General features: G+C 40.7%; 1 protein-coding gene across 4 annotated transcripts in view; it reads right to left on the bottom strand.

Annotated features, from left to right (window-relative positions):
* Positions 1–23,968, bottom strand: part of LOC113483485 (probable cation-transporting ATPase 13A4) — a 44,850-nt gene extending 20,882 nt beyond the window's left edge. For 2 of the 4 annotated variants that reach the window (XM_026855036.1, XM_026855035.1), the window contains exons 1-14: positions 23,808–23,968; positions 16,194–16,367; positions 13,301–13,438; positions 11,025–11,095; positions 10,851–10,931; positions 9,922–9,991; positions 8,981–9,115; positions 8,493–8,565; positions 7,715–7,846; positions 6,363–6,533; positions 5,764–5,921; positions 2,521–2,709; positions 2,145–2,206; positions 1,277–1,427 (exon numbers count right to left, since the gene is read on the bottom strand). In XM_026855036.1, the coding sequence (XP_026710837.1) occupies positions 1,277–1,427; positions 2,145–2,206; positions 2,521–2,709; positions 5,764–5,921; positions 6,363–6,533; positions 7,715–7,846; positions 8,493–8,565; positions 8,981–9,115; positions 9,922–9,991; positions 10,851–10,931; positions 11,025–11,095; positions 13,301–13,438; positions 16,194–16,367; positions 23,808–23,870 (1,668 nt within the window). In that variant the 5' untranslated portion in view covers positions 23,871–23,968. The remainder of the gene's footprint in view (positions 1–1,276; positions 1,428–2,144; positions 2,207–2,520; positions 2,710–5,763; positions 5,922–6,362; positions 6,534–7,714; positions 7,847–8,492; positions 8,566–8,980; positions 9,116–9,921; positions 9,992–10,850; positions 10,932–11,024; positions 11,096–13,300; positions 13,439–16,193; positions 16,368–23,807) is intronic. The other 2 variants (XM_026855034.1, XM_026855033.1) reach the window with 2 other exon arrangements.
* Between the last annotated feature and the right edge of the window lie 496 nt (positions 23,969–24,464).

Here is a 24,464-nt window from a genome sequence, read left to right on the forward strand (position 1 = left end):
GTGTCCTGCTTGTGCCAGCTCACACACAAGGCATCTTATTCATTCTTGATGGGAGGGTCTGCCTGATCTCACACTGAAAAGCTCCAATAATGGAAAACTCACTGCCTCCCTTGGCAATCAAATCCAGAGCTTCACCAGCTTTACTAGGATACTGCTGTACTCTTACACAGCAAATAGATCACGTCCTCTCACTAACAATAAATCCTTTATTAATTACAACCCACTTAAATATGAAAAAATCTTTAGATATAACAAAAATCCAATGGGAGAATAACAAATAAGAGTTTGTATTAATGTAGAAAGCACCACTTTCTGCTCTTGAAGGATTCCACAGATCAGCTGCACTTTTTAATCATCACAACATGACTGTGAGGAACAAAAATATTTTATGGTGTCAAAGGGCACACAGTTATTCCTGTTTCACACGAATTATTTAACAGGATTATTCCTGTTTAATTTACAACTTTGATGGGTGTCTGACTCAGGCTGAGATGGCAAGGTGGTCCCCCTGGGGAAAAACACCATCTAACTCCCATCATTACTGGACAGTTTATTCCTTGAAACTTGGTTGGTTTACATATTTTTCAGATACAAAACAGTTAAGTGTTTTGTATGCTGTCACCCACTGCCCTGGATCTCTTATCCTGCATCAGCAATGTCTTGTAGCTATACCTTCCACCAAGTAATTAAGGGCTGTTTTCCTCTTATCCACCTCAGATTTGCAGCCTTTTCATTTTCATAAATGCTCATTCCCCTCCTCAACTCATCAGAAAGTAAACAGCAACCCTGATGGCTATTTATGAGTAGTGGGACAGAGACTGCCCCTTTCACAGGGGCATGGGATTTCAAACCTGAATATGGTAGAAATATCTCCACACTGACAGAGCTCTAACAAATGTCAAAATCTTGTATCTAGTTCAAAACTGGCAGAAGTCTTTTACATGCTCTGTAATTCCTAATCTGTGTATAAATCACATCCAGGACTTCCTGTTATCTGGCAGCAGCCACAGTCAGAATTGATACCCCAGTGGGGTTTGTTTGATTTGACTTCCAGTCAAATGAGCTAAGTACTCAAAGTACCTCTAGGTGAAAGCTCAAGGTAAAACCAGGAACATTTCTCCAAAAGCCTGATTGTGTGGTAACTCTTCTGGGTTTTAGCTGTTTTACTTCTATGTGGGAAGTGGCTATTTGCGTGGGAGGGCTTGGGACATTTCTCCTTTGCAAGAACACCAAAACTGCCTATCACTATTTCCATAACAACAAAGCACAGCTTTACCCAGTTAGTGGCCTCAAACATTTTCACATCCAGTGGGTCTCCTTGGATCTTGCCCTCCCAAATAATTAGTGAATGACAAACCACCATTGCTCTGAACACTGGGCCCCAAGGGAGGCTGCAGTCCGAAGGGAAGCTGTGAATGTCCTGGAAGCTAACACAAAAGAGAATATAAAAATTACCATCAGAAAACTCCAAACAATGTATGACTAACAGAGAAAAAAATCCTAAGTCAGGGGCTATTAAAATCTTATCCTGTGGTCAGACCACAAGCATGTTTCTCAGGACTTTTCCTCCCCCATGAGCTATTTCTCATGCACCTGTTAAAGGCTGGGATACACATGCTCAGAATAGGTGTATTCTGCATAGTTAAGGAGTCCACTGGGATGGACAGCAGAACAGATTATTATAAAATACATTCCTTGAGATTTGTGCAAGGACTCTTGAGCTGTGAGGCTGATACAAGTTTTCTTTATGCATGCACATTGCTGGAAATGTAAATGGGCAAAAACATGGGCACTGAAGGAAATGAGTGACAATCTCGTGGGTAATAGTGACTTCCTGTAATAAAGGGTTGGGGCACTGCTGCAGCTTTGAGCTCTAACCTATCAAGTCTACTGCAGACTACCCTGCCTGGGCATGCTGTGCCAAATGCTGACAACAGTGGCTGCATCTTTTTATGTGGAGCAGGACCCCTGGGATGAGGCAAACAACGCATTTTCCAGAGACTATAGAAATAATATTGGAAATCTAAACATGGAGAAAATCAAACTGCCGTTTGACATTGTCTTTCAAGTTTGTACATCTAGGAGAAGACTCCAGTCACTATCCCACCAAATCTAAATGCCACTGGTGTGTCAAGGAGCCTTACCAGTTTCTTTCAGAGGGCAGCAAGCCCCAAAGATCCAGGCCATCTTCTGTTAAGGTGCCAGTCTAAGTTAAAATGTACATTTAAATTAACTTCCCACATGAGAGCTCCAAGAGGAATAAAAAGAAAGACTTATTTTAAGAGGTTACTGTCCAGAAAATGCCAGCACAGTACAGAGCAAAAGTGCTACCAGCCAATTCCTAGATTCCAAGAAAAACAACAATTCACAACAGTGTCTGTTCAGACAACACACAAAAGTATGCAAGACTGGTCAGTGTGTTTCTAAATACAATGGAAATGCTTGATCAAAACCCGTACTCTCCCACCCCCAGCATGGTTCCCAGGAGTAGTAAGAGAGTAACCATCACATAGCAGTTACTTTGTCAAAGCAGATGAGGTTTAGCTGTCCACACATGTTGATCCTCTGTGGGCTGATGCAGAAGATGCCCTTTTTCTTCAGCCTCCTCTGGGTATAAATGATCCCTGTTGTCAAGGCAGCTGGCAGAGCTGGGGGGACAGCAATAGTGATAACATCCAAAGCCTTCTTCACCACTTCTCCTGCCTCCTCCTGACATAAAAACAAAGTTAGTTATCAGCAAGAGGGTGGTGGCAAGGAGTGCTCCTTGGATCATCTGAGTATAGACCTCTTCATCCCTCGTCCCCTCCACTGCTGTTTTCTACCCACAGTCCATCATGTATTCATCTCCCTAATAAATTAATTGCTTTTATTTAACCAAAGGCTTTAAGGATACGCCACTGCTAATGAGCAGCCTCCAGGCCTTTCTTCATTCTCTATGCCACAAACCTGCCAGGTAGAGCTCACAGTCTCCTCCAAAGCACATGAGTTCAAACATGCCAGCTAGGTTATTACACCCTCAGTCAAGCCCAGTTTCCCATGACACAGCACATAAGAATCTGCCATTTATATGGGCATTCATCCAACTGCCTACAGGCATAGCTCTGGACTCCATGTTAGGGTGACAGGTGAGACATGGATGGTGCTGGAAAGGAGGGAAGAATGCATGAGCTAATGATTTCTTCTGACCTTATTTTCTAGGAGCTGTGAAAGGAAATTGCTTTTACTTGCAGGAAGAGACATGGAAGTAAAAGTTATGTTTCTAAAAGCACTCTAATTTGGGAGCTTAGAAGTTGCTGTAAAACTGACTGCCAGTATGCGGAATGTTGGCACTGTTATTCTTGGCAGTTGATATCATTGCTAAAGGATTGAATGCATTTCAAACTGGGGTCCCAGAACTGAGACGCTGCAAATTAAAATCAATTTGCATTTCAGAAGGATCTACAAACCATCACAGAGTTCTATTATTACTTCTTCTGAGCTAGGGACTTTGACCATAAATCATGTAGCATTTTGATGTTCTTATTCTCCCTTAATTGATACTGTTTCAGACCACAGAAGGCAACAGTTTGATAATATTTTGTATCTATGATAGAATAAAGCACTTACCACCATGAGATAAACACACTCATAGAAGAGAAAGCATTTAGTATATCATATGACTGAATCTTACACCAGTCTGACAAGACAGTTTCAGCTGTTGTGATAACATCAGCGTGTATTTTACATATTATAAGGGGGAAGTTAAACACAAAAAAAGGGGAAAAATTGCAAAGCAGACACCAGGATATATTCTTAAACACACTTTCTTTGATATCTCAAGGGGAATTAATTTTCTGAGCCAACTGGTTGCAGAATCCCAAAGGAGAAAAATTATTCAAAAGCAGAATTGCAGAGTCAACCTTGCAATTCAGGACTTGGACTTGGACTCACACTGGCAGATAATTACCAAGGCATGAAATGATTTCTTCAGAGTTTCTGAAGAAGTTCTAAAGCAATCAGGGTCCACCCACACCCTCTGCTCATGGGTTCAGGAGCTCCATTTAAGCTCAGGCCTGAGCCTTCAGTCCCTGTCTGAGCCATGTTGTAGGTGTACCTGCCACCAGCATTGCCTCCTGGATGGATACCTTTAGACATGTGTTGCAGCCTTGTCTCTTGTCCTCATCTCCTTCTGCTCCTGACTGGTCTGCCTGGATTATTTACTACTTTGTCTTGCCTGGGACTACTGATGGGCTGTTGCCAGCACCCAGCTCTCCCTGTCATGTTCAGATACCGTGTGACTGTGCCCTGGTCGGTGAGGGCACTACCTGTGCTCTTCTCACCCTCAACTCCTGGCTTGCCTTCCCCTAGCGAACAGCTGGCATTTACTCCTTCCTGACACAGTAAGTCTTAGTTCTACACTGAGAAACTTGATTAAAATTGTAATACAGAATTAATCGACCCTTGATGTATATGGCACATTAGATAAGAGATAACACAATCTTCACAGAGGGAATTAATACCCCATAAACTTCCTGGAGAACTCTGGGAAAAAAACAGTAGAGATGCGGGTGACTCAACTGATACAGGATAGTTGGCTTTGCAAAAGTTATTTCCCAAGAGCTCTCAAGGATATTAAACTGAGTGATAACTAAGGGAAGGTTATCTCCCTTCCACCCCCACCCCTACCACCAAATGACTACAGATATATGAAAAAAGGGCAGAAGAAAACGGAGTTCTTTGTAACATCAGTAAATTTCAGGGATCTGTGTTTACACCTGTACTGTTCAGGGCTTTGTAACATGAAAGAAAGGTGGCTGAAAGGGTGACAAATGATCTCTAAATCATGAATAGTACAGGAAACATCCAATAGAAAGCAGCTATTTGCTACTTCTCTAAAACAAAAACCTACAGTGCCTTCAGTGATTTAGACAGCAGCTTTAAGAACATTTTTACGCAGTACATAATGAAACTGTGGGAATCATTGCCACAGATGCTGTCAAGTCCAAGGAATAAATGAATTCAGAGACACATTAAACAACACTCTGGGAGATTTTCAGTGGCTATTACAGCTAGATGACCTAGATACAAAAGACAGCTTACTGAACAGTTAAACCTTTCTCTTCAAGAAGACTATACCAGGGAAAAATTGTTCGACACTTTCAGTACTTCCTAACCAGTTTCCATAAGCATTTGATGCCAGTTACTCTCAGACAGTGAACAGGGATAGATGGGTCTTTGATCTAAACTGACATTTTTGGAAAGCTCTCTTTTCACAATGACACATCAGTCCATGTCCCATTTAACCCACGACTCACTTGTGATTTTTCTAGGAATGTACAAAAAAATGCCACAAAAACTCTGTAAAAACTACTTGCAGAGTGCTAAAGTCTTGGAATCTCCCATTTTCAGAGCTCTAGAAAGCATTATGCTAATTATATGCATCGGTAATTACATGTATCAACAAGCACAGCACAGGCGACATACAAGCAGGGGCAGTGAGCATACAGAAGGTTGCTGGTAAGCCATGCAGTGCTTGCACAGGATTTGCTAAGACCTCAAAGAAATGACTGCTGGGAAACAGTGGGTTTTAATACCTTGGAATTGAATGTATGAGAGCTTGTGTACTGTCACAAATTCAATTACACTGTAAAATGGCCTCATATGATAAGGCAAAAAGGAGAGTGACAAGGACCATATTTTTATATATAAATGTATATGAAGCCACTCAAGTGTCAAGTCTCTTGAAACTAGGTGTGACCATTTCTCCTGCATTTACAAACTCACCCCACTAATTGCAAACACACACACTGCATATATCATTCCAATGGCTGCAAATGCTATGAGGCACATCAAGAACCGGAGGGCATCTCTGTACAGCTTGAAGTTCATGGGTTTAGGGTAGAGAATGGACCTCACCAGATCCCCTTTGGCTGTACTGAAACCTGGAAAGAAAAACTAAAATCATTCCAAGGGGAAAACATTTACAGAAGTTCTCTTAAAAAAAAAAGGAGGGCTTTAAAATGACTCATAATTTCTGTAACTTAAGAAAAGAAGGCCCAGACCTTTCATTTCAGTGTATGTGACCTACTCTGTGGAACACAGAAGTTATTTTTGTCTTAAGGAGGAGGATTTTTTCAATGTCTTAGAAGCAAAGCAAAATTCCTCCTTGTAATCATATGCTAGTGCTTTTTGTAAAAGCTATGACAAGCAAACAGAAACAATGCATAATATCATAGTTTAGCCCAGTCCAGGATATCGATTCTTCATCAGACTGTTGTGAATTTGGGTTAACGCCTTCAACTTAATGTGACTAGGCACATTAAGTCCGACTGTTCCAGTAAGAAAAAGCATGAAATGAAAAGCAAATTGAAGTGTTGACTGACCAGTCCGCAGCACCACAGCTTTCACTACTCCTCTGTCATCTGCCTTGGTCTGTATGACCTCCGTTCCACAGAATAGGACATGTTTTTTGTAATCCTCTGCACAGTGCATTCTCCAGGGCTTGAAGTTATCAGCTTGGGGTAAGTGAGTCTTTGTTACTGGAATACTTTCCCCTAGGGAAGATTAGCTCAGATGAGGAAAACTGCAGTACACCTTAAAATCAGCCTGCTGACTTTCAAATAAGTACAGTATCTACACATCTAGATGATAAATTAAAGTTATTTACTAGAGAAACCAGTTTAGAGAAATGCTACTTTTATATTGTGAAATCTTCAGAGTGAATAAGAGTTTGAAGACTTGCAAGCAGACTCTGCAACAGAAGAGCTCTCCTTTGCATCAGTACAACAGTTTAACTCTGAGAACTGAAAGCAGTCCAAGGGTTCCAAACTCTGACTAGATATACAGACTTGCATGACTCCACTGGATGGCCACAAGTTGATTACCTAGTTTGAACTTCACGTGCAGGTCACTATACTGTTCCCTTGGGCAGATTAAACATGACATTCCCCATTTCCTCTTCCTAGTAAAAAGGAGACACTTTAGCTCAATGCTTGACAGCTGACAAATATCCTATTTATGTCAGAGCAGATACTAAGGTGAAGAAGGAGAAATATTTTCTGACAGCTGAAGCTTTCTAACATAAAGGGGTTTCTGGAATTTCTCACTTACATGAAATTTCAGAACTGGGTTTCAGTTCAATTCAGATCAAGACCAAATTTAAAGACAATAAATAGAACTGTGAACATCTGCACCAAAAATCCTGCTTTGCAGTGAACTCTCCCACCTGGTGTGTCCTCCACTGCTATCACAGGAACATGGAGCTAACTGTCTGGAGGGCTAGACAGACACTCCAGCAGGCTGGAGATGTTGCAGTGAGGAGTGATGAGACATTCAGAGTGATTGAGAGAAACCCCTACAGCCTGAGCTGGCTGTGGGCCCTCTGTGGGAACAGCTTTCCTCCATATCTACTGTTTCTTCTCCTGTCCTGTTCACTCCTCTTCACTGTCAGCTCTTTCCTTTCTAATCAGAGGATCCCTTCCTAAATTTTACACCCCAGAAAGGAAGAAAAGGATGAACTGCTCTTCCTAAAGTCCATCTTGTCTATTGAGATAAGCTGGAGCTAACTACAGTTCAGTCTTTAATACAGCAAACACCTGAAAGAATGCCCTTCTAGGCTAGCTATGCACTATCTCATAATAAGGGTGATATATGATAACACTATATTCTGTCACTGGCTGAAGCCGCAGGGCTATCATAATGTTTTGACGGTAAATCTAGGAGGGATAAGCTGTACCTGTCAGCATGCTTTCATTTACAATGCACTGCCCGCTGATCAGGATGGCATCACAAGGCAAAAGGGTTTTGCCCTCTTTTAGAACCAGCATATCTCCAGGAACAAGATGGTGTGATTCCAGCTCTCGGAAACCTGTAGGTGACATGTAATGCAAATTTTGTACTACAAATATTTCTCTGTGGTAAGGGGAAAAAATACAAGGAACTACCTGCTGAATATATTGTTATGTCTTTATAATGACTGTTAAGCAAAGGGCCATAAGCAGCACCTAAGAATACAACCTCCAGAATTTAGAAAAGCCTAGGCATCAGTTCAAACTGCAGAATTCCTTCTTATCTCCCCAGGAGCACAACCAATGATTATTGTTCCAATACACTGACCTAACTGAAGAAGCTTGGATCTACATTTCTTAGTTTCACTCTGTCTTTTTGGATTGTGCTTGAAATACCATAGCAATGAACAGACTTTGAATGGAGCAATTATGTAGACTCACAGCCATTTCATGACTATGTGGTTGGATGTCAGCACTGCTTTAAGAAAAATGACAGTTTTCCTAATAAATTTTTGCTAAGGCTGTGCTCGAAGAGTTATGAATATGACTGATGTGCCACAACATAATTCTAAGTCAAATTAACCCAATCTGCAGAAGCCAGTTAATTGAACTGAGAGACAGAAGACAAAACTGCTCTAGAAGGAATTTGATACCATACATTCTTGAGTTTGATATACATTGCTATAGAAATTAAACACATTGAAGAAAGAAGTGTACAGGAGTCACCTTCCTTATTTCTGCAGACAGTGACCATGATGTTGTTATGAGACTCAACCAGTCTGTGCAGTTTAACCGATTGCTATAAATTAAAGGAGAACACACAAAAGTGTTACATCTTACTTACATGATGCAATTCATCCACTAACAATTATTCCCTTTTGTTATTTGCGGTTATGAGAGCCCTCATGAACTGGGGTCTGGCCCTGCCAGGAACTATACAATCATACAGAGAAAGAAATTCTCCACCCTAATTATGGAGAAGGTGTAACAAAAGGTTACAAAGCGAAGCACTGGAATGGGGAAGGGCGGATGTGGGTAGAGAAACACACAGAGATTATAATGACTAGGAGGACAGCACCTGCTACTACACAGTGTCACGAGACTAAACCTCTGAGTAACTCTCACAGCACTATACATGTGCATGTTGTAACATCCTGGCCTCTCCCAGACATTAGAAATAAATCCTCCTTGTGGAAAAAGGTGAGGTGTCTCACCTGTCTAAGATCATATACAGTCAAAAAAATTGAGAGGAGAGACATGACTATGATGGCAGTGGCATACTCCATGTAATCTTCAGCAAACCACAGACACACACTGAACAGCTGGAACACGTAAAATGGATTTAAGACCTGTTTGGAGAGAGAGCAATACTCAAGAGCTGGCCACATTTAAATGGCTTCAGTATACCCAGCCAGTCCACCCTGTTAGAATTAGGCTGGAATAAAAGCTATTAAGTGTTGTGCCTCCCAACCCCCTTTCTAATTTTGTTAGCAGTGGCTTCAATCTAATCAGATTGGACCATCTCCATCTGACAGAAGGGCTAAATAATCTGGACCAATAGGATGTTATTTGGGATCTGAATAGCTCAAGCCCAAGCCTTGTTTTGCTTGCTTCTTTACAAGAAATGTAACAAAGGTGAGAGGTTGTGCCGTGAGGATGGAGCTCACATACCATAGGTGTTATCTTCACAAACACTCTGTTTAGGCCACATACAGCCAGTTAGTGTCTGAAAAAGATACTAGTGCTTTACATGGTGCTGTGCCCAGAGTCATGAGCTCACTGGATCTCTCTGCATCTGTAGGCATAAACCAGCTACTGCTGTTCACTTAATTTCTACTGATTAAGACACAGCCTTTGCTGGGAAGGTTTGATTTCCAGTGCAGCTTGTAAACATTCACTGTTCCTTGTAAGGCCAATTGAATGCGCTCCCAGGACATTGATACAGACAAATGCCAAGCAGCCATACAGGCAATGGGGATGGGGAATAAATGAATTTATGGAGATTTCATGGAACAGCTTTAAGCAGGATTTGAAAAAGGACCGTGCTTGATGAGTGAGTACTGGGTAGCTAATTAAGACACAGAATCCATTATATTCTATATGCACATTCTGTCTCCCCAAGTAGCCTAGAATAAAAGCAACAGAAATGCTTAACCTCTTTGATGAGTAGTTTCCATATAGGAATCACTGGAACATCAATAGTGTTTGGCCCACATATGATTCTCCTGTATGGGATAAAGATACATCACTTACAGATAAAACAATGACAATGTACCTCACTCAGGAAGCTGCAGCTTTCTATAGTCCTAAGAGCTTTTATCAATCCCAGTTTAAAGGCTGTGAGGATCTTTCTCCAAGAAAACATAAAAATTAAATGCCCCTACAGTGCTTATGTCAGAAAAGATGACTACCAGTAAAATCTACTTAGACAAGAGGTGTAACACAGCCTTTTAAGCAAACGTTTCCATCACACAAAAATTCCTTTGAAGCATCATAAACAAGGATTTCTGCACCTAAAACTAAATGATCTAAACACAAATAATTTTGCATAAACTTAAGGGTGATTTGAATGTAAGAGTCAACATGACCTAAGGTTAGGAGCTGAATTTTCAGTATTAAATCAACAGAAGATCATTTCTTTATTTAGCAGTTTCAGGAATACCTGTTCTGTAAATTGTCTAATGATACAGTAGTTTGTGAGAATAAATTCAAATACAAGAACTAATTGATTTAGAAGTTCAATACAACTACATGGAGCTCCACTGAAGAAGCACACACACAACTTATCTGCACCATCTCATGAAGACTTTGTCTTAAATAAAAACTGCTTAGAGTTAGCTACAGAACATAGTTATTTCCTGATTGAGAGGAATAACAGTGAATACTGAGACATTTCAAAAACTTTTACACGGAATACGCAACATTCTCTAGCCCTTTTCATTCAACTTTTCATGCCTGGCCATTTTATCTAAAATTATGTGCATTACTGGATACACAAGAACCTCAAGGAAAGTGAACTAACAGCAGTGCATTTACATCTCTCTGAAATCCGTATGTTGAGTACTTGTGTTTTAAAATGCGTACCTGACATTCTGTTCATTGCAGGTGAGACCAGAACCAAATTTGGCATGTATAGCTGAGCAAGTGTGGTGGTCTTCTAGGGCTCTAAAAAATAAAGGAAGTGTTTTCCTTAGAACATTATTCACAAAGAAGCTTGACTTCCTCAGACTTGTGTAACCAGTCTCACACTGAACTCACCCAACCTTCTGGAACTGTTTTGCATAGATATTCCAGACATAGCGGATTTTTTGTACTTGGATACTTTTTACCTGCAAAACAAAACAGGGACAACTATATGCAACACAGCAAACAAAAATACTCCCAGGTCTGCTCACAGATCTCAGCTCAGCATCTTCACTGGGGTCAAGCACAAATAAAGCAAATTATATGCTGGGCAGGGAGGGAGAGAAGATAGGATTGCATATACTAACTCTCTAGTTATGTTATAGAGTGAAATCCCAACCCCAGTGCAGGTTTCAGTAAGTTTAACAGATCTTTAGGTCAAGCAAGTACAAAGCAGCATTCTTCTCTCCCCATTTTGTGAAGTAAGGAATACAGCCCTCACTTTCATTTCACAGAATGAAGGGTATGCACGCAGTTGTTACAGCCTGTATTCAGTCAACAACTCCCTTACCTTCTGTCTGACTTTGAGCAGTTTGCAGGCCTGGTGCAAACCTTCAGCTTAACAGATATGCTAACAGACAAGAAAGGCCACCCCAGGATACTTCCTGAGTCACTGCTAATTCTAAGCCCTTGCAGAGCAGTTATCCATTAGGAACACACGCTGCCATTTATAACTTGCAAAAGGAGTCTGTCCTGTCCTGCGCAACAATAACAAAGTCTATTAGAGATAATGGTGCTTCGTATCAGCTGGAAGAAGGCAAGACTATACACCTATACATGTAAGTAATAAAGAAATCGGCTCTAGAGAACTCTCCCTACCGAGCGCAATAAGCATTATTATAGGCCAATGAAATCTATACTCAACTCATACACTGACTCAAAATGGAGCTATAACCACAGTCATTAACTTAACAAGAGGTCTGTAGTTAGGATTTCATGCAATAGGACCTGCAACATTTGCAATGCTAAAAACTGGAGTGGGAGATGAGTGACTCAACTTGCTGCCAGAACAGGTCTTTGGACAGCTCTTGGGCACGACATTACTCTGTGGACTTAGGTAGCTTAAATGGCAAAAAGGTTTTATAATTGGCTTATAAGTAGGGGCTTTTAAATTTCTATGAAGGATTAAACTGTTTGCTCTTTGCTGCTTTGAAATCTGTTCTTTTCTATCTAGATGTTTTGACTGATACAAAAGTGGTGTTCAAAGGGCCTATTATTTGAGGATATATTGGGCTTTTTTCATGTTACTAATTCAATCCTCTGAAGAATGTTACAAATCAGTCTTCACTTTCATACTGTGCCAGTTGATTAAACTAGCTGGCACTAAACTTCCTTACGTACATTAATATATGAACACACAGAACAGCAGTAATAGCAACAGCTTTGCTCAGCTACAGGTAGGTTTATAATGAAAATATCTCCTAAAATTGCTGTAGGTATAAAAATAGATACTAACAAGTTAGAAACCTATTTCCTGGAAGTGAAAATAGCTCTTTTATGGGTTGTCCAGTGCAATGATCTAGTATCTATAATCAAGAGCCAGATATTAGCAAATGTACCATTGCATTCCTATTGTTCACACCAATTTAATGTGTAATGCTAAGCAAGACATATAACTGAACTGTCTGGTACTTGTCCTAAAATGGAGGCAATTATATTTACTCAACTCATACGGGACCTTGTGATTGCTTGGATCAATTAATGTTTTACCTTCTCCCTGGTGTCTCACTGGGATCTCAAAGCTATGGAACCAGCAGACACCAGGATACATTTCTGCAGGAATAGTCAACAGTGCAAGACCTGATTCCAGCAAATGTACTTTAAAGCACAAGTTAGTGCATACAAAGGCAATAAAGCAAAATGTGTTTCAGACCCTCTTTGATGAAACATTTCTGGAAATACTGATGCAGCTCTGCCTAGGCACTTTTCTGTTCTATTCCCCCTCAAGATGCACTCATCCATGTTTTCATGTTAATTGTGGGAGCTGTGATGCTTGGTTCCTCACGGCTTCCCTTCAGACATACAGCCACCCCTAAATTCCTCGATTCCTATGCTAGGAATGAGGTTTTGATTTCAAATTCTGATTCTTCACTGCCAACTCCAGTGTCTTGAAGCTTTCCTACTTATAATAAGGGTCTTTTCTCAGGAGTAATGAGGATTCTTTTTTCATAACTCACCTCGGAGTAAGAGAAGATTTTTAGAGGTGAGTACAGTTCTCCAAAATCTCTAGCTTGTTTTTCCACAGCTCACTGTGTTCATCAAGCTGCAAGTTTCTTAGTGGATATGTTTCACAGCTCACTTCCAGTCCACGAAGCGTGGCTGAGATTTGCAGCATGGAATACTTTACTTACTTGCAAACTTGGCTTCATTATGGCTTTGCTGAAGACTGAGTCTTCCTCAGCAGTGGCTGGATAATCCGATCTGCTTTTGATAAGTGCAGACACAGAGATCCATGACACATTCTTACGAGAATAAATCCGAAATTCATCCTAAATTAATATAAAAGAGCACTGTTACAATTTCCCTCAGAATCAGATCAAACCCACTGTCACCTTGGAGTGAATGATTACAGTAGACCTTTCCAGAGCATTGTTCCAGCTTTTCTAAAGAACTAATGAACAGGGGCCTCCAAGCTCCTGTGACTGATAGATAAATCAGCAGAATGGGAGCAGAACCATGGTCCTGTCAAAATGTAAATAATTCACTGACCACAGGTCTGATGATTGGCTGATAAGGAATGGAATGTGAACACTCAGGTCATGATCTAGGATAGGCAAACAGTACAGGACAATCTGAGATGCACTGACCTTACTGTAAAGGGAAGATCAAAAGGAACATAGCTCTGTATTGCAAAATGGATGTTTAGTGCCAATACCTTTTCACAGTCATTCCTGTGTTAACACTTCATTGGAACAAGTGTGTTAGCACCATGACTCTCTTATGGTACCTTAGACCCATAAACTGAGTTCATGATCTTGCCATTTTTTATAAAATAAGTTCAACATCAGAACTGCCTAATAACTAGTGTTGGTAGTACGGTCTTAGAGATTAGAGCAACTACAGTAATAAGTACCCACATGTCAAGTTTCAGTCCTGAACACTGAACCACATGCATTAAAGCCAACTATGAGACTGACATATTACGTATTCAATGTGCAAGCAGTTTGGCAGATGGAAAAAGCTGATTACCTCAGCCACCCAGGTTCTGAAAGCACAGCTATTAAACTTCATTTGGAAATGACAACAGAAAAAAAAGATTCTGTACCAAATATGAGTCCTTTTGAATAATTCGTGTTCAAAAAAGAACTTTAATAATGTTTATATTTGTTACATACATTATATTTATAAACATATATTATTTATATACATATAAATAATATCTTATATTTGGAACAGGTTGCTCAGAGAAGTTGGGGCTGCCTCTCTGGAAGCGTTCAAGGCCAGGCTGGATGGGGCTTTGAGCGATCTGATCTAGTGGAAGGTGTCCCTGCCCATGGCAGGGGGTTGGAACTAGATGATCTTTAAGGTCCCTTCCAACCCAAACCACTCTATGATTGTATGATTATTTATTTCTGCACTTTTCTTCTTAAATGGGTATTTTTAGTAGAGTAACATTTATTTTATGATATTTATCTTTAATTCAAATTTCAGAATTAGTAGATGTTGTGATACAGATTGAGATGGGAAGCAGTGAATAACACAGGTGCTCATTATTTGAACTAAAGTGAGTCAAAATTCAATAACAAAAGTGAGTTAACAGGCTCTTATATTGCAATTGCAGAGATGATGATGAATTATGAATGAAGGTTTTATGTGAAGCAAAAGAGAATTCCAAGGATCAAGCTGATGGGATTACTTGTATCCTCATTAGCAACAGCCATCATGTTTGAGAACTGACATAATCAGAATGTAGGGAAAAAACAAAACTGCCATTTTAATACAAAGAACCACAAAGGAAATCTGAAATAGTCAAATGCCCAGAGGATTCTTTGAGAGAGCTTCCTAATAACAAGAATGTACAATATGATTCAATTCTTATTTAATTACATAAAAGATCATTTGAAAACTTGTTTATCTGAAAAGTGTTTGGCATGGCAAATCCATTTAAAATGAAACACAAGAATAGGTAATTAAAAATTCAAACTGAACTAAAAATTAAAAAGGGAGATTAAACCTAATAGGCTTCTTTATTAAAAAAAAAAACAAAACAAAACAACATACCCCCAGCCTATTAGGATGCAGATTGTTTCAATATAGAATATTCAACAGGCAGATTTGTGATTTTCAAACCCCAAGATTTTAACTGCATGCTGATCTGCTCATTTAAGAAGGCAGCTCAAATACAGTAGTAGTGAGTGATTCATTTTGCAATTGCACGTTTTGCAAACACCATTGTTCAGGAATCTTTGAAGCAGAACAAATCAAACTTCTGAAAGTAAACCAACCCTGCCAGCTCCTGGATAATTCAGGCTCAGCTGGGATTCAGAGCCAAGTCTCAGTTTGCTTCTTTTAGTGTTGCAGTAGCTTCCATGAAATAAAATCAGGATTTGTGTACGTTGCAGAGGTTCAGTACAGTCCTCAACAGATAGAAATCTGTATTAGGAAACTACTATCAAAACATAACAACCCTGAAAGCATTAACTGCAGGATTGCAGGCTTACTGGACATGGGGAAGGGCTGATGGAAAATGGAAACATACAAACAAGAAAGCAGTCTAAGCTTGTCCTCTTGCTTATACTGACCCCTCACCATGCACTGTTGGACACTGCTGGGGATGGAGCTAGACAAAACTTTGGTTTTGGCTCACTGGGTAAATTTTGGCAGAGAGGGGCAGCTTCCCCAGGACAGCTAAGTGAGGGAAAAAGCATGTACTGGACACTGCCAATCAAACAGATGCTTTAGAATATGAAGCACAGATTTGCAGTGTAAAAAGCACAGGGATGATGGAAGGGAGGAGAAAGGTTTGAGAGCAAATACCAGTCTTGAAACCACAGATATTACTGTTTTTTTCACCCCAATTTCTTTCAGCTTATTGTCTGATCAGCAGTTGCCCTCCATTCCTATCATCATTTTACACATAATTTGTGGAATACTAGAGAGTTCTTTAGATCAATGATGGTAAGCATATTATTACAGGAAATCAGCTATGTAAGACATTTCAGCTAACTAGATTCTTTCCGATTAAATCATCTTCCAATTAACTACATACTAGGGACTAATTTAAAGATTAAAGTAGGCACCTACTGTTGTTCTAAGCAGAACAACGTCTGCTTCTTCCAAGCTGCAGCGGATGCAGTTTGCCCACACATCCCACTCTGGCTTCCAGTAAAAGAGCAGCAGCAGAGCCCCACAGGACAAGATGTAACCAGCAGTGCAGAAGACCCTCCGCCAGCCTTGGGTTTTGTAGCCAAATATCTCCTGTACAGCAAAGACAAAGGAAAAATCATTACTATTTTTCTTAAAGAAACACCTGAAATACTACGCTTTCCTATCATCCACTGCCCTCACATAGGTACTTTTTGGTATGGAACTGTGAATAAACAAGTCACAGAACTTGTATGTGGCTTCTTTATGTGTCCTAAACAAGACCAGAAAAAAATTTTGCATGTTCCACAACAGTTTTCATCCACCTTCACAAAATCTGGATTGTTGTAGTCTGACCAAACCTCTAAAATAGATTTATGTAGTTGTGAAACTCAGCATGAGACACTGTTATGCATGTGCATGGGTTGGAATGGTATCAAAATACAGAGACCCTAACCTTTAGGCCCCAGGTCAGGAACACAGATTTGCCTGGTCAGCTTTTTAAGGTCTCTGGAGGCAGCTGAAGAACTTGAGTACATCTGCGCTAGGGGATGGAGTGGTGCCGACACTGCAGCAGCTGGGACAGTGCCTCCCTCAGAACCAGAAGCACTACTGCTGTCCTGCCATAGCAGAGTCTGCATTAATGCACCTACACTTTAGAGACTCAGATAGTGTCTCTGCATGGTGCCAAATGACACTGTGTGGCTGCACCAGCTGGAGCTGCCTTGCACAACTCAGCACAGACACAGCCTTTGCAGGACTGTTACCATCTTCCTTCATAGCTCCCTATGGGATTTTGGACCTTGCCAATGTGCCATCCTAACATCCAAAAATAATAACTATTAGTAAGAACAACTAACACGTGCTTTAGATGTTCAGAGGTCCAAAGGAAGGTACTCACTGTAGTTGTATGAGTAGGTATTATTATTCCATTTTTAAAGCTGGGGAAATTGTTACAGTGAGGCAAGGTGACTTGCCCAAAACTTCAAAGGGATGACTGTCAGCATTACAGTTTAAAAGCTGCCAGGTCTTGGTACCACAGCCAAATTCCCCCTCAGTAGTGCTAGGAGGGGCTTGGTAAAGGTGAAATGAAACATATACAGTGAATTTATAGAGGAGACCCAGCCTTGATCTAAGATGGGAGATTGCATGGCTGCAATTACACTGAGTGACCAGGAGAATTTGCTAACATAAGGGTTAAGATTCCTCAATTTCTTTCTTCCTAGCATTTGTGCAATCTGCTTCTGAAGATCAGATATCCACAGCCACAGATATTGCAAGATCCATTCATAAGGTGAGAAGAAAAGAAAATGTAATTGGAAGGATGAGTAATGCATAATTCCTGGTTCTGTGCTGGTGTCTTTGCTTGTTATGTGAAACGCAGGCCCTACCCAGTGGTTCCAAATGCTGCCTCAGCCTACCTGCTCTATGTCATTCTCCAGAAGACAGACTCTATCTTCCTAGGTAATCTCCACGGGGTTTCTAAAGGGAAGAAATTGGCAACTGTGGGGAAAAAGTATGGTAAACTACACAGGGAAGTGGCCTGCATTGCACAGGACCTGGTTATACCACCTTGAGCTACACACACTCAGCATTTTCAAAGGCTTATATAATCTCTGAGCAGCCCAAGTGAATAAGGCAACTCTGAAGCAGATAGAAGGAAGCTCATGGAGGATAGCAGATAGGGAAGGCTGCTAGAAGGTAGTTGGCGTTAGCAGTCATGTGCTATTAATATTCACATGATCTGATAAACAGGTAAAGGGCTCTCCATTCACCTCTGTCCAGTTGTATCCTTAACAAAAAGATTACAAAATTAGTGTCAGCACCAACAGAATAGTACATAGAATGATGTGAACTTACTGTTCACAGCGATGGCTTACTAGCACAATCCAGATGTTTGGATCCAGACATTACAGCTTGTCAGCAAGGCAAAGGAACTCCCAAGGACACAGAGATGCCCAAGGGAAGAACTGTTAAAAGAACGTGCCTTCAGACTTCCTCCAGTAAATGGCTGGACCTGGAATAACTGGAATAATATTTTCAAATTGGGATGGGTGTGAATATCAGGGTGGGAAAGAATGAGATTGCTAACATGTGCATCTTGCCTCTGCCAGTGAATCATTCCTTTAATTTCCAGCTTTTGTGACTTACATCCAAAGTCTGAGAAGTCAATAAGGCTGTAGTTAATGCAGTTAAGAAAGGAGAGGGTGGGCATTCAGCATGTGATTGGCAGTCATTTGGGATCATCTTCTGTTGGCAGTGTTCTTCTCTGCTGAAATACTGAATGATTCCCCAAGCCTAATACAACAACATAACCACAGAGCTAGAGCAAACTCTGTCTTTCTCTGCCTAGGAAACCATGCACCTATAGATCAAAATATGTATCTGAGTCTTCCTATGCCTGCATATGTTTCTAGGCCTTTGTTTTCCAGAATAGTATCCTCTCAAAGAATGGTTTGATTCCTTAGATCTCAAGACTGCTTCCCAAAACCAAGCATGCATCAGTATTCCTCACCTTGAAAACTAGGAGAGAAGAAGACAAGAAAAGCAGCTCAAGCTGGAAAAAAAGACATGATCTTAAGACATCCACTGTGCTGTCTGCTGGATCCTGCTGCTTCTCACAAGGGACTTTCCTGAGATAGATACCCTTGAGCTGTTCTGACCCAGAACACATTTTGCCCTATGAACACAGGTGTTGGTTCAGGTTCGCTGTTTTGTGTCTTGATGAATGTGACATTTCAGAATGTAGGTGTTCAGGAGCTCTATAAGGACTAAGCTGGGAAGGAATAAATATCAGATGTTAACAGCTGTTTTGAATCTGGATGTCCCTGCAGGAATGTAAAGCCAAAGCAAAGCATTTCCCATGGTTTGGAAATGTCTGGAGCAGGTTACCTGGGCCACAAAATTCAGAAGTAAAGCTAGGCAGGGAAGCAGGCTGAGGTCCAAACGTAACTTGTGCCAAAATTCCCTGGGCTGGAACTTTTCAATACTTAACTTCAGAATAAAATGTTCTGTTGGGTTGAAGTGTTTTTCCTGACCCTGAGCCTTCAGCTGGAAGGACTATAGCAATGAATGCTGCATTCATAAAAAAACATTTAGTATGTAAATAACTTCTTGTTGAAAGAAAAAAAGTATTAGTACAAACACTTCTCACTTGTCAAATAAGTCAACAGTGGAATTCTTTAGAAGAATTCTCAAAGCCATTATCTTCTCAAAAAACAAAGGTGATTATTAGACCCACAACAGAGTATCCACAAGTGCATGAAGAAGAGGGAAACAGGAACACACATGATGCAGGTTTCTCAGCAGGTTTCTCTAGCCACGTAAATGCCTTACAGTAATTAGGGTTTGGAAATTCTTCAAGCTTATTCAGGATTCACTAGGCCTATACTACAAAGATCTCCAAGCAAATGCATGTCCACTATAGCAAACAATACTTCCAGGGCTGGCAGAAATCCTGGTGTTGATGTCACCAGTAGGAACATGTCTGTCAGGTTGGTTTTATGTTGTTAAAGAACAACTTTTGCTGGGTTGTATTTCATTGCACAAAGAGGTTGTGCTGATGCAGACATGCTTCTTTGAAGACGGGTCTAATGAATACAGATTTGCACCTTGACAAATTTTCTACTGTGAGAACAGGTTTTTGGGGCTCAGTGTGTGCATCTGACAAATATAACATTACACAGCCAAATAACATGGGTTCTTGAGGGCACCAGACTAAGCGATGGTGGAAAACAAAGCTAAGATTAGCTATCTGTAAGACTCCAAAGGGCTTTTCATTATCTCACAGGAGGTAGTGTTATCTACAAAAGAGGCTGGTATGCAGGGCTCATCTAATCTCTGTAGATAATTTTTAATAAATTGTAATGTATTGTAAAACTTTGTTTCCTCATCTGGTAACATTCCCTTTCTCTTGAGACTCCCAACAGTCAGAAAAGTGACTAAACCAAAATGGTTTAATTTGTGAGTGAAGGGTCTGGGGAGGGGCTATGGATTATTAGACAGAAAAAGCTGCCAGACCTGCTCAGTTGGCAGAAAATGTGCTTATTCCAAGAAAGATTCTTAGTTGCTTTTACAATCATACAAAGCCAGCATTCAAGGGCTTACCACTCTAGTGTCCAGCAAGTCTTTGTTACTTATGTTTAAAAGAAAAATTGCTTGTAAATGCCAGGTCATCTGCACAGCAGAATTTAAATGCTAAAGTCAAACAAGTTCAGCCACCCTTTTCTTTGGAGAAAACAAGGTCTGTAGCTACCAGCTAAACAGTGGCTGCAAACTATCATATTTCGGGCAACCCAATCAGCAAGTACTCTATTACGAACAATCTGTTGCTATAACAACAGATAATAGGATTAGACTTGAAAGACTGGTTAAGATTCACAAGGAATTTAATAACTGAATCTCATTCTTACCAACCAGAACCTGTTTCATCAGAGGTTTGTTTCTGCTCCCTCTCAAGCCACTAGCAACATTCACTATTGTTCCATTAGGAACAAGGTTATGCCTTTCAGATTCTATCTTAATTTTAAGAGTTAAATTTTTCAAACTCAAAGAATATAAAATTCCTGGATAAGATTCCCTTCAGAATTTAGGCATCCTAAAGGAAGCAGACAGCTGCCAATATGCAGCAGCAAACTGGAGTTCACCAGCTGATTGACTGCAGTTGTCCCCTTCCTTCAGACATATACAACTAGGGAACACCTGCTTAAGGCAGGCTTCTGGCAAATCCCTCCTGAAGCAGCAGCCTGTCAAAGTCTATCACTGTCTTTTGCAGTGCAAGACTTACGCTATGCACTTTAGGGTTTGTGCAAAGGAATGATTATTCCCAAGCTGTACAGAGAGGAGCATCAAATTGGCAGAGGATATAAAGCTGCATTTTTTCCTCCCTCTTCCTGTTCCACCAACAATTACTTCTAAAAACACCTTCAAGCAGATCTTTCTGAAGGGAAGGAAAAACAAATAACAAGCAGCTAATTCCAAAAATAAATCCTTTCCTGTCACCACACCTATTAGCCCTCTCTCAGGCAAGCTGCTGTGTCCAGAGGACTCTCACACTACCGAGATCTTTCCAGTGCTACCAATGGTTATAAAGAGTGAGAGGCAGTATCTCATGCTCTGAATACCCATTGCTAAGTTTTAGCTTGGTACCAGCAGAGTGAACTCTTGCTCAAGCAAATGTGCTCCAGACACATAAAGTAATCCCAAAGATGTACACAAGGACATACAGGGTAGATTTCCTAATCAGAGTGATTACTCTTAAATACAATACTATCTAGCATCTCAGCTGTACCAAGAAATGGAAACACTGAAGAAAACTTAAAAGTATTTCTTCTCAATAGAGCTCCCCAACTTTCCTCAGCAAAATGTACAGCTTGTTCAACACAGGAAAGCATTGCATGTCCAATAATTTAAAATATACAATTTAAACAAAGAAAGAATGTCTGTGCATAATCTTTTACCCCATGTACTTTCCTTCTCTCCTCCGCTTAAAGACAACCTTTGTCTCTTTCTTCACAACTTACCTCACGTACATATTACTTTCTTTTTCTCTTTCACATAAATATGCACACTAGCTGTTCTCTCTTTCTAGACACATTGTTTTTTAACTTGTCCTCTTACAGTATCTCAGACACCTTCACAGATATCTTCCTCTCATACTCAACTTTTTTCTCTCTCTCTTACATATATGTAACAAAGACACATACCTGCTAAATCTAATACAATTTGATTATGGTTTCAATTGCACCTACTACTCAACTATCAAACTTTTTTCTTTGATTTTCATTTGGGAATCCCAGGTGAATGAGCACTACTCATGCTCATTTCAGGCACAGAGAGAATGGCAACTGCTAGACACCCTGGATTCACAGTGCAGATTGACTCAACGCAGTGCACACACACCAACTGTGCATGGAAAACCTCAGATTCAGAGTGCAGATCCCCAAGCACTGGACTAACAGTACATGTGCTTAGTATGATATTGGTGAGAAACAACAACATCACTGGGATAGCTGGCTCCATGTGAGCACAGCTTGGGTGTCCCCGTAGTGCACAGCTGGAATTGGACCTGCAAGGTGCAATAGCATGGCTCTGCACAGCACCAAACAGTCCACTTAAACCTAATTAACTCAGGCTCAGTTCTGGCATTGCTAGTGACAGTGCCAGCAGTGGGGTGAGAATGACAGGGTGTTTATAGTCCTAGAAGGACAGCGGCAGGGTGGAGCACAGACACAAAATCAGCAGCCGTTTGGAGCTGGGGAGCAGTGGCACATCAGCACCAGGGCTAGAGCCAGGAGCGGGGTGCTGTGAGCAGGTTTAGTAACTTGGTGGCAGAGCCAGTTGGGTTCTGCATTGCACTGAGCTAATTAGTCCCCACCCTCAGAGCCAGTGCCTTGCGCTTCTGCAGCGCTCAGTTCATGCTGTCAGATGACTCTGTGCTACATTCTCCAGCACATCTCAGATTGCCCAGGTTTACATTACGCAAAATATAACATCTCCCGTACCCTGGATAGCAGAGAGCTGTCTGAAAATCTACATTTGTATCTCAGGATAACAAATGTCTGTGTTTTTTCACGATCTAGTATCTTTTTCACTAAACCAGAATTCTCAGTGAGTAGATTTTGAAGATTTCTCCAAGATTCCTGGAAGTGAACAGTCACGTCAGCTTGTAAGTGACTGTGTCTCACAAGCTTTGCTGAGGCTGTTGTACACCCAGAAATCCTACACACACTCATAGCAGAGCTACAGTGGCTCTGTAGCACAGGAATTTTGAGAAGCACTTCATCTACCAGACATGCATGACAATTGTGGCTGCACAGCTGCATCATGGGTCTGACATCTCCAGCAGAATCTGTTAAGACGGACAGAATGCATATATGATGACTAGCTGATCTCTAACACACAGTAATGCCAAAGAAGCTAAGAAGCACTGAATGTACTACAATCGTGCTTACTATTTAAGAGAAGTACCATGTAGATCAGATATTTCATGTAAACGTAGGACTTATTTCCACATGTTACAGAATGCATACTCCTCCCTGGGAAACTCTGGAAAGAAATATGGTAGATCTGTATTTTAAAATTCATCTTTATACAGGCGCTCAAGCTGGAATAGGCTTGCCAATTCAACAGACTGCATTTGAAAATAATTTATGCAAACATAACGTGGTTTTATGTTCCAGAGAAAGCCAAGGTTCACAATCCTCATCTTACTGGAGGTGATCCTAGACATTCTGCTGTCAAAAAGTTAGGAACACCACTCTGGCCCATCCCTCAAGCTCATATAAGACCACCTCCATCTAGATTTATAATGCCACATCAATAATCTGTTGAGCCATCCTTTGTTGGAGGGGATAACCAATTAAATACAGTGGACACATACAGCTTTATTGTCTTTCTGCTAAAAAAAAATTACATTCCTTTCTAACTGTATGTTTCTGCTATGGGAACACCCTCACCATCCATAACTAAGTTACAGACTGTAGCATTTTATTGCAGAATATGTGCCATCTACTGCTTCTAGTTGAGAAAGACCTAGACAGAGATAAGACTCACCATCTCATTCTCTTCTCCCTGGTTAAGCTGTGCATAATGGTTCTTAGCAGGATTTTCCCCCATGAAATGATCCTGTGGAGATGTTCTAGAGCACCCTCAGGATAGGTCTTCAGCGTTGTGTGCCTGAACTTCCACATTGAGGAAGTGCTCTAAGTACACACCTTCCTTATAAATTCGCTGATGTTTGAAGAACGGAGCTCCTCCCTCTCTGTGGCGTTAGCAGGTAACATTCATCCCTCCTCCCTTCATTCTGTGAGTTTTGAGACTGCAAGGGTACATGCAAAATTCACTCAAAGACACTGCAAGAAAGAAAAAGTTCGATCTCACAAGTGTTTTACACAATATGATTCTGGGTCATAACTTGGATAGGTGCGAGCAAGCACTGTTGGCATGTAACTTTCAGGGGAGGGAAAGAGGAGAATAGTTTTTCTTCAAGAGACTACACAATCACTGGAGACCAGGAGTGTGTCCAAATGAGAAGGAAAATAGGCATTGCTGTTGTTAACACTCTTAGCAACAAGCCTGAACTAAGTGTCCAGCTGTGATTCCCCACATATGCCTTAGAGAAAAATTCAAGCTCTGGCATTGTAAACAGGGGCCCCAATTTGTGCTGGTGGATTTGTGCACTGACTGCATGTCAGGATCCAGCCACGTAGG

The sequence above is a fragment of the Athene cunicularia genome, assembly GCF_003259725.1.
Source record: "Athene cunicularia isolate RWA chromosome 9 unlocalized genomic scaffold, athCun1 chr9_part1, whole genome shotgun sequence".
Taxonomy (NCBI): Eukaryota; Metazoa; Chordata; class Aves; order Strigiformes; family Strigidae; genus Athene; species Athene cunicularia.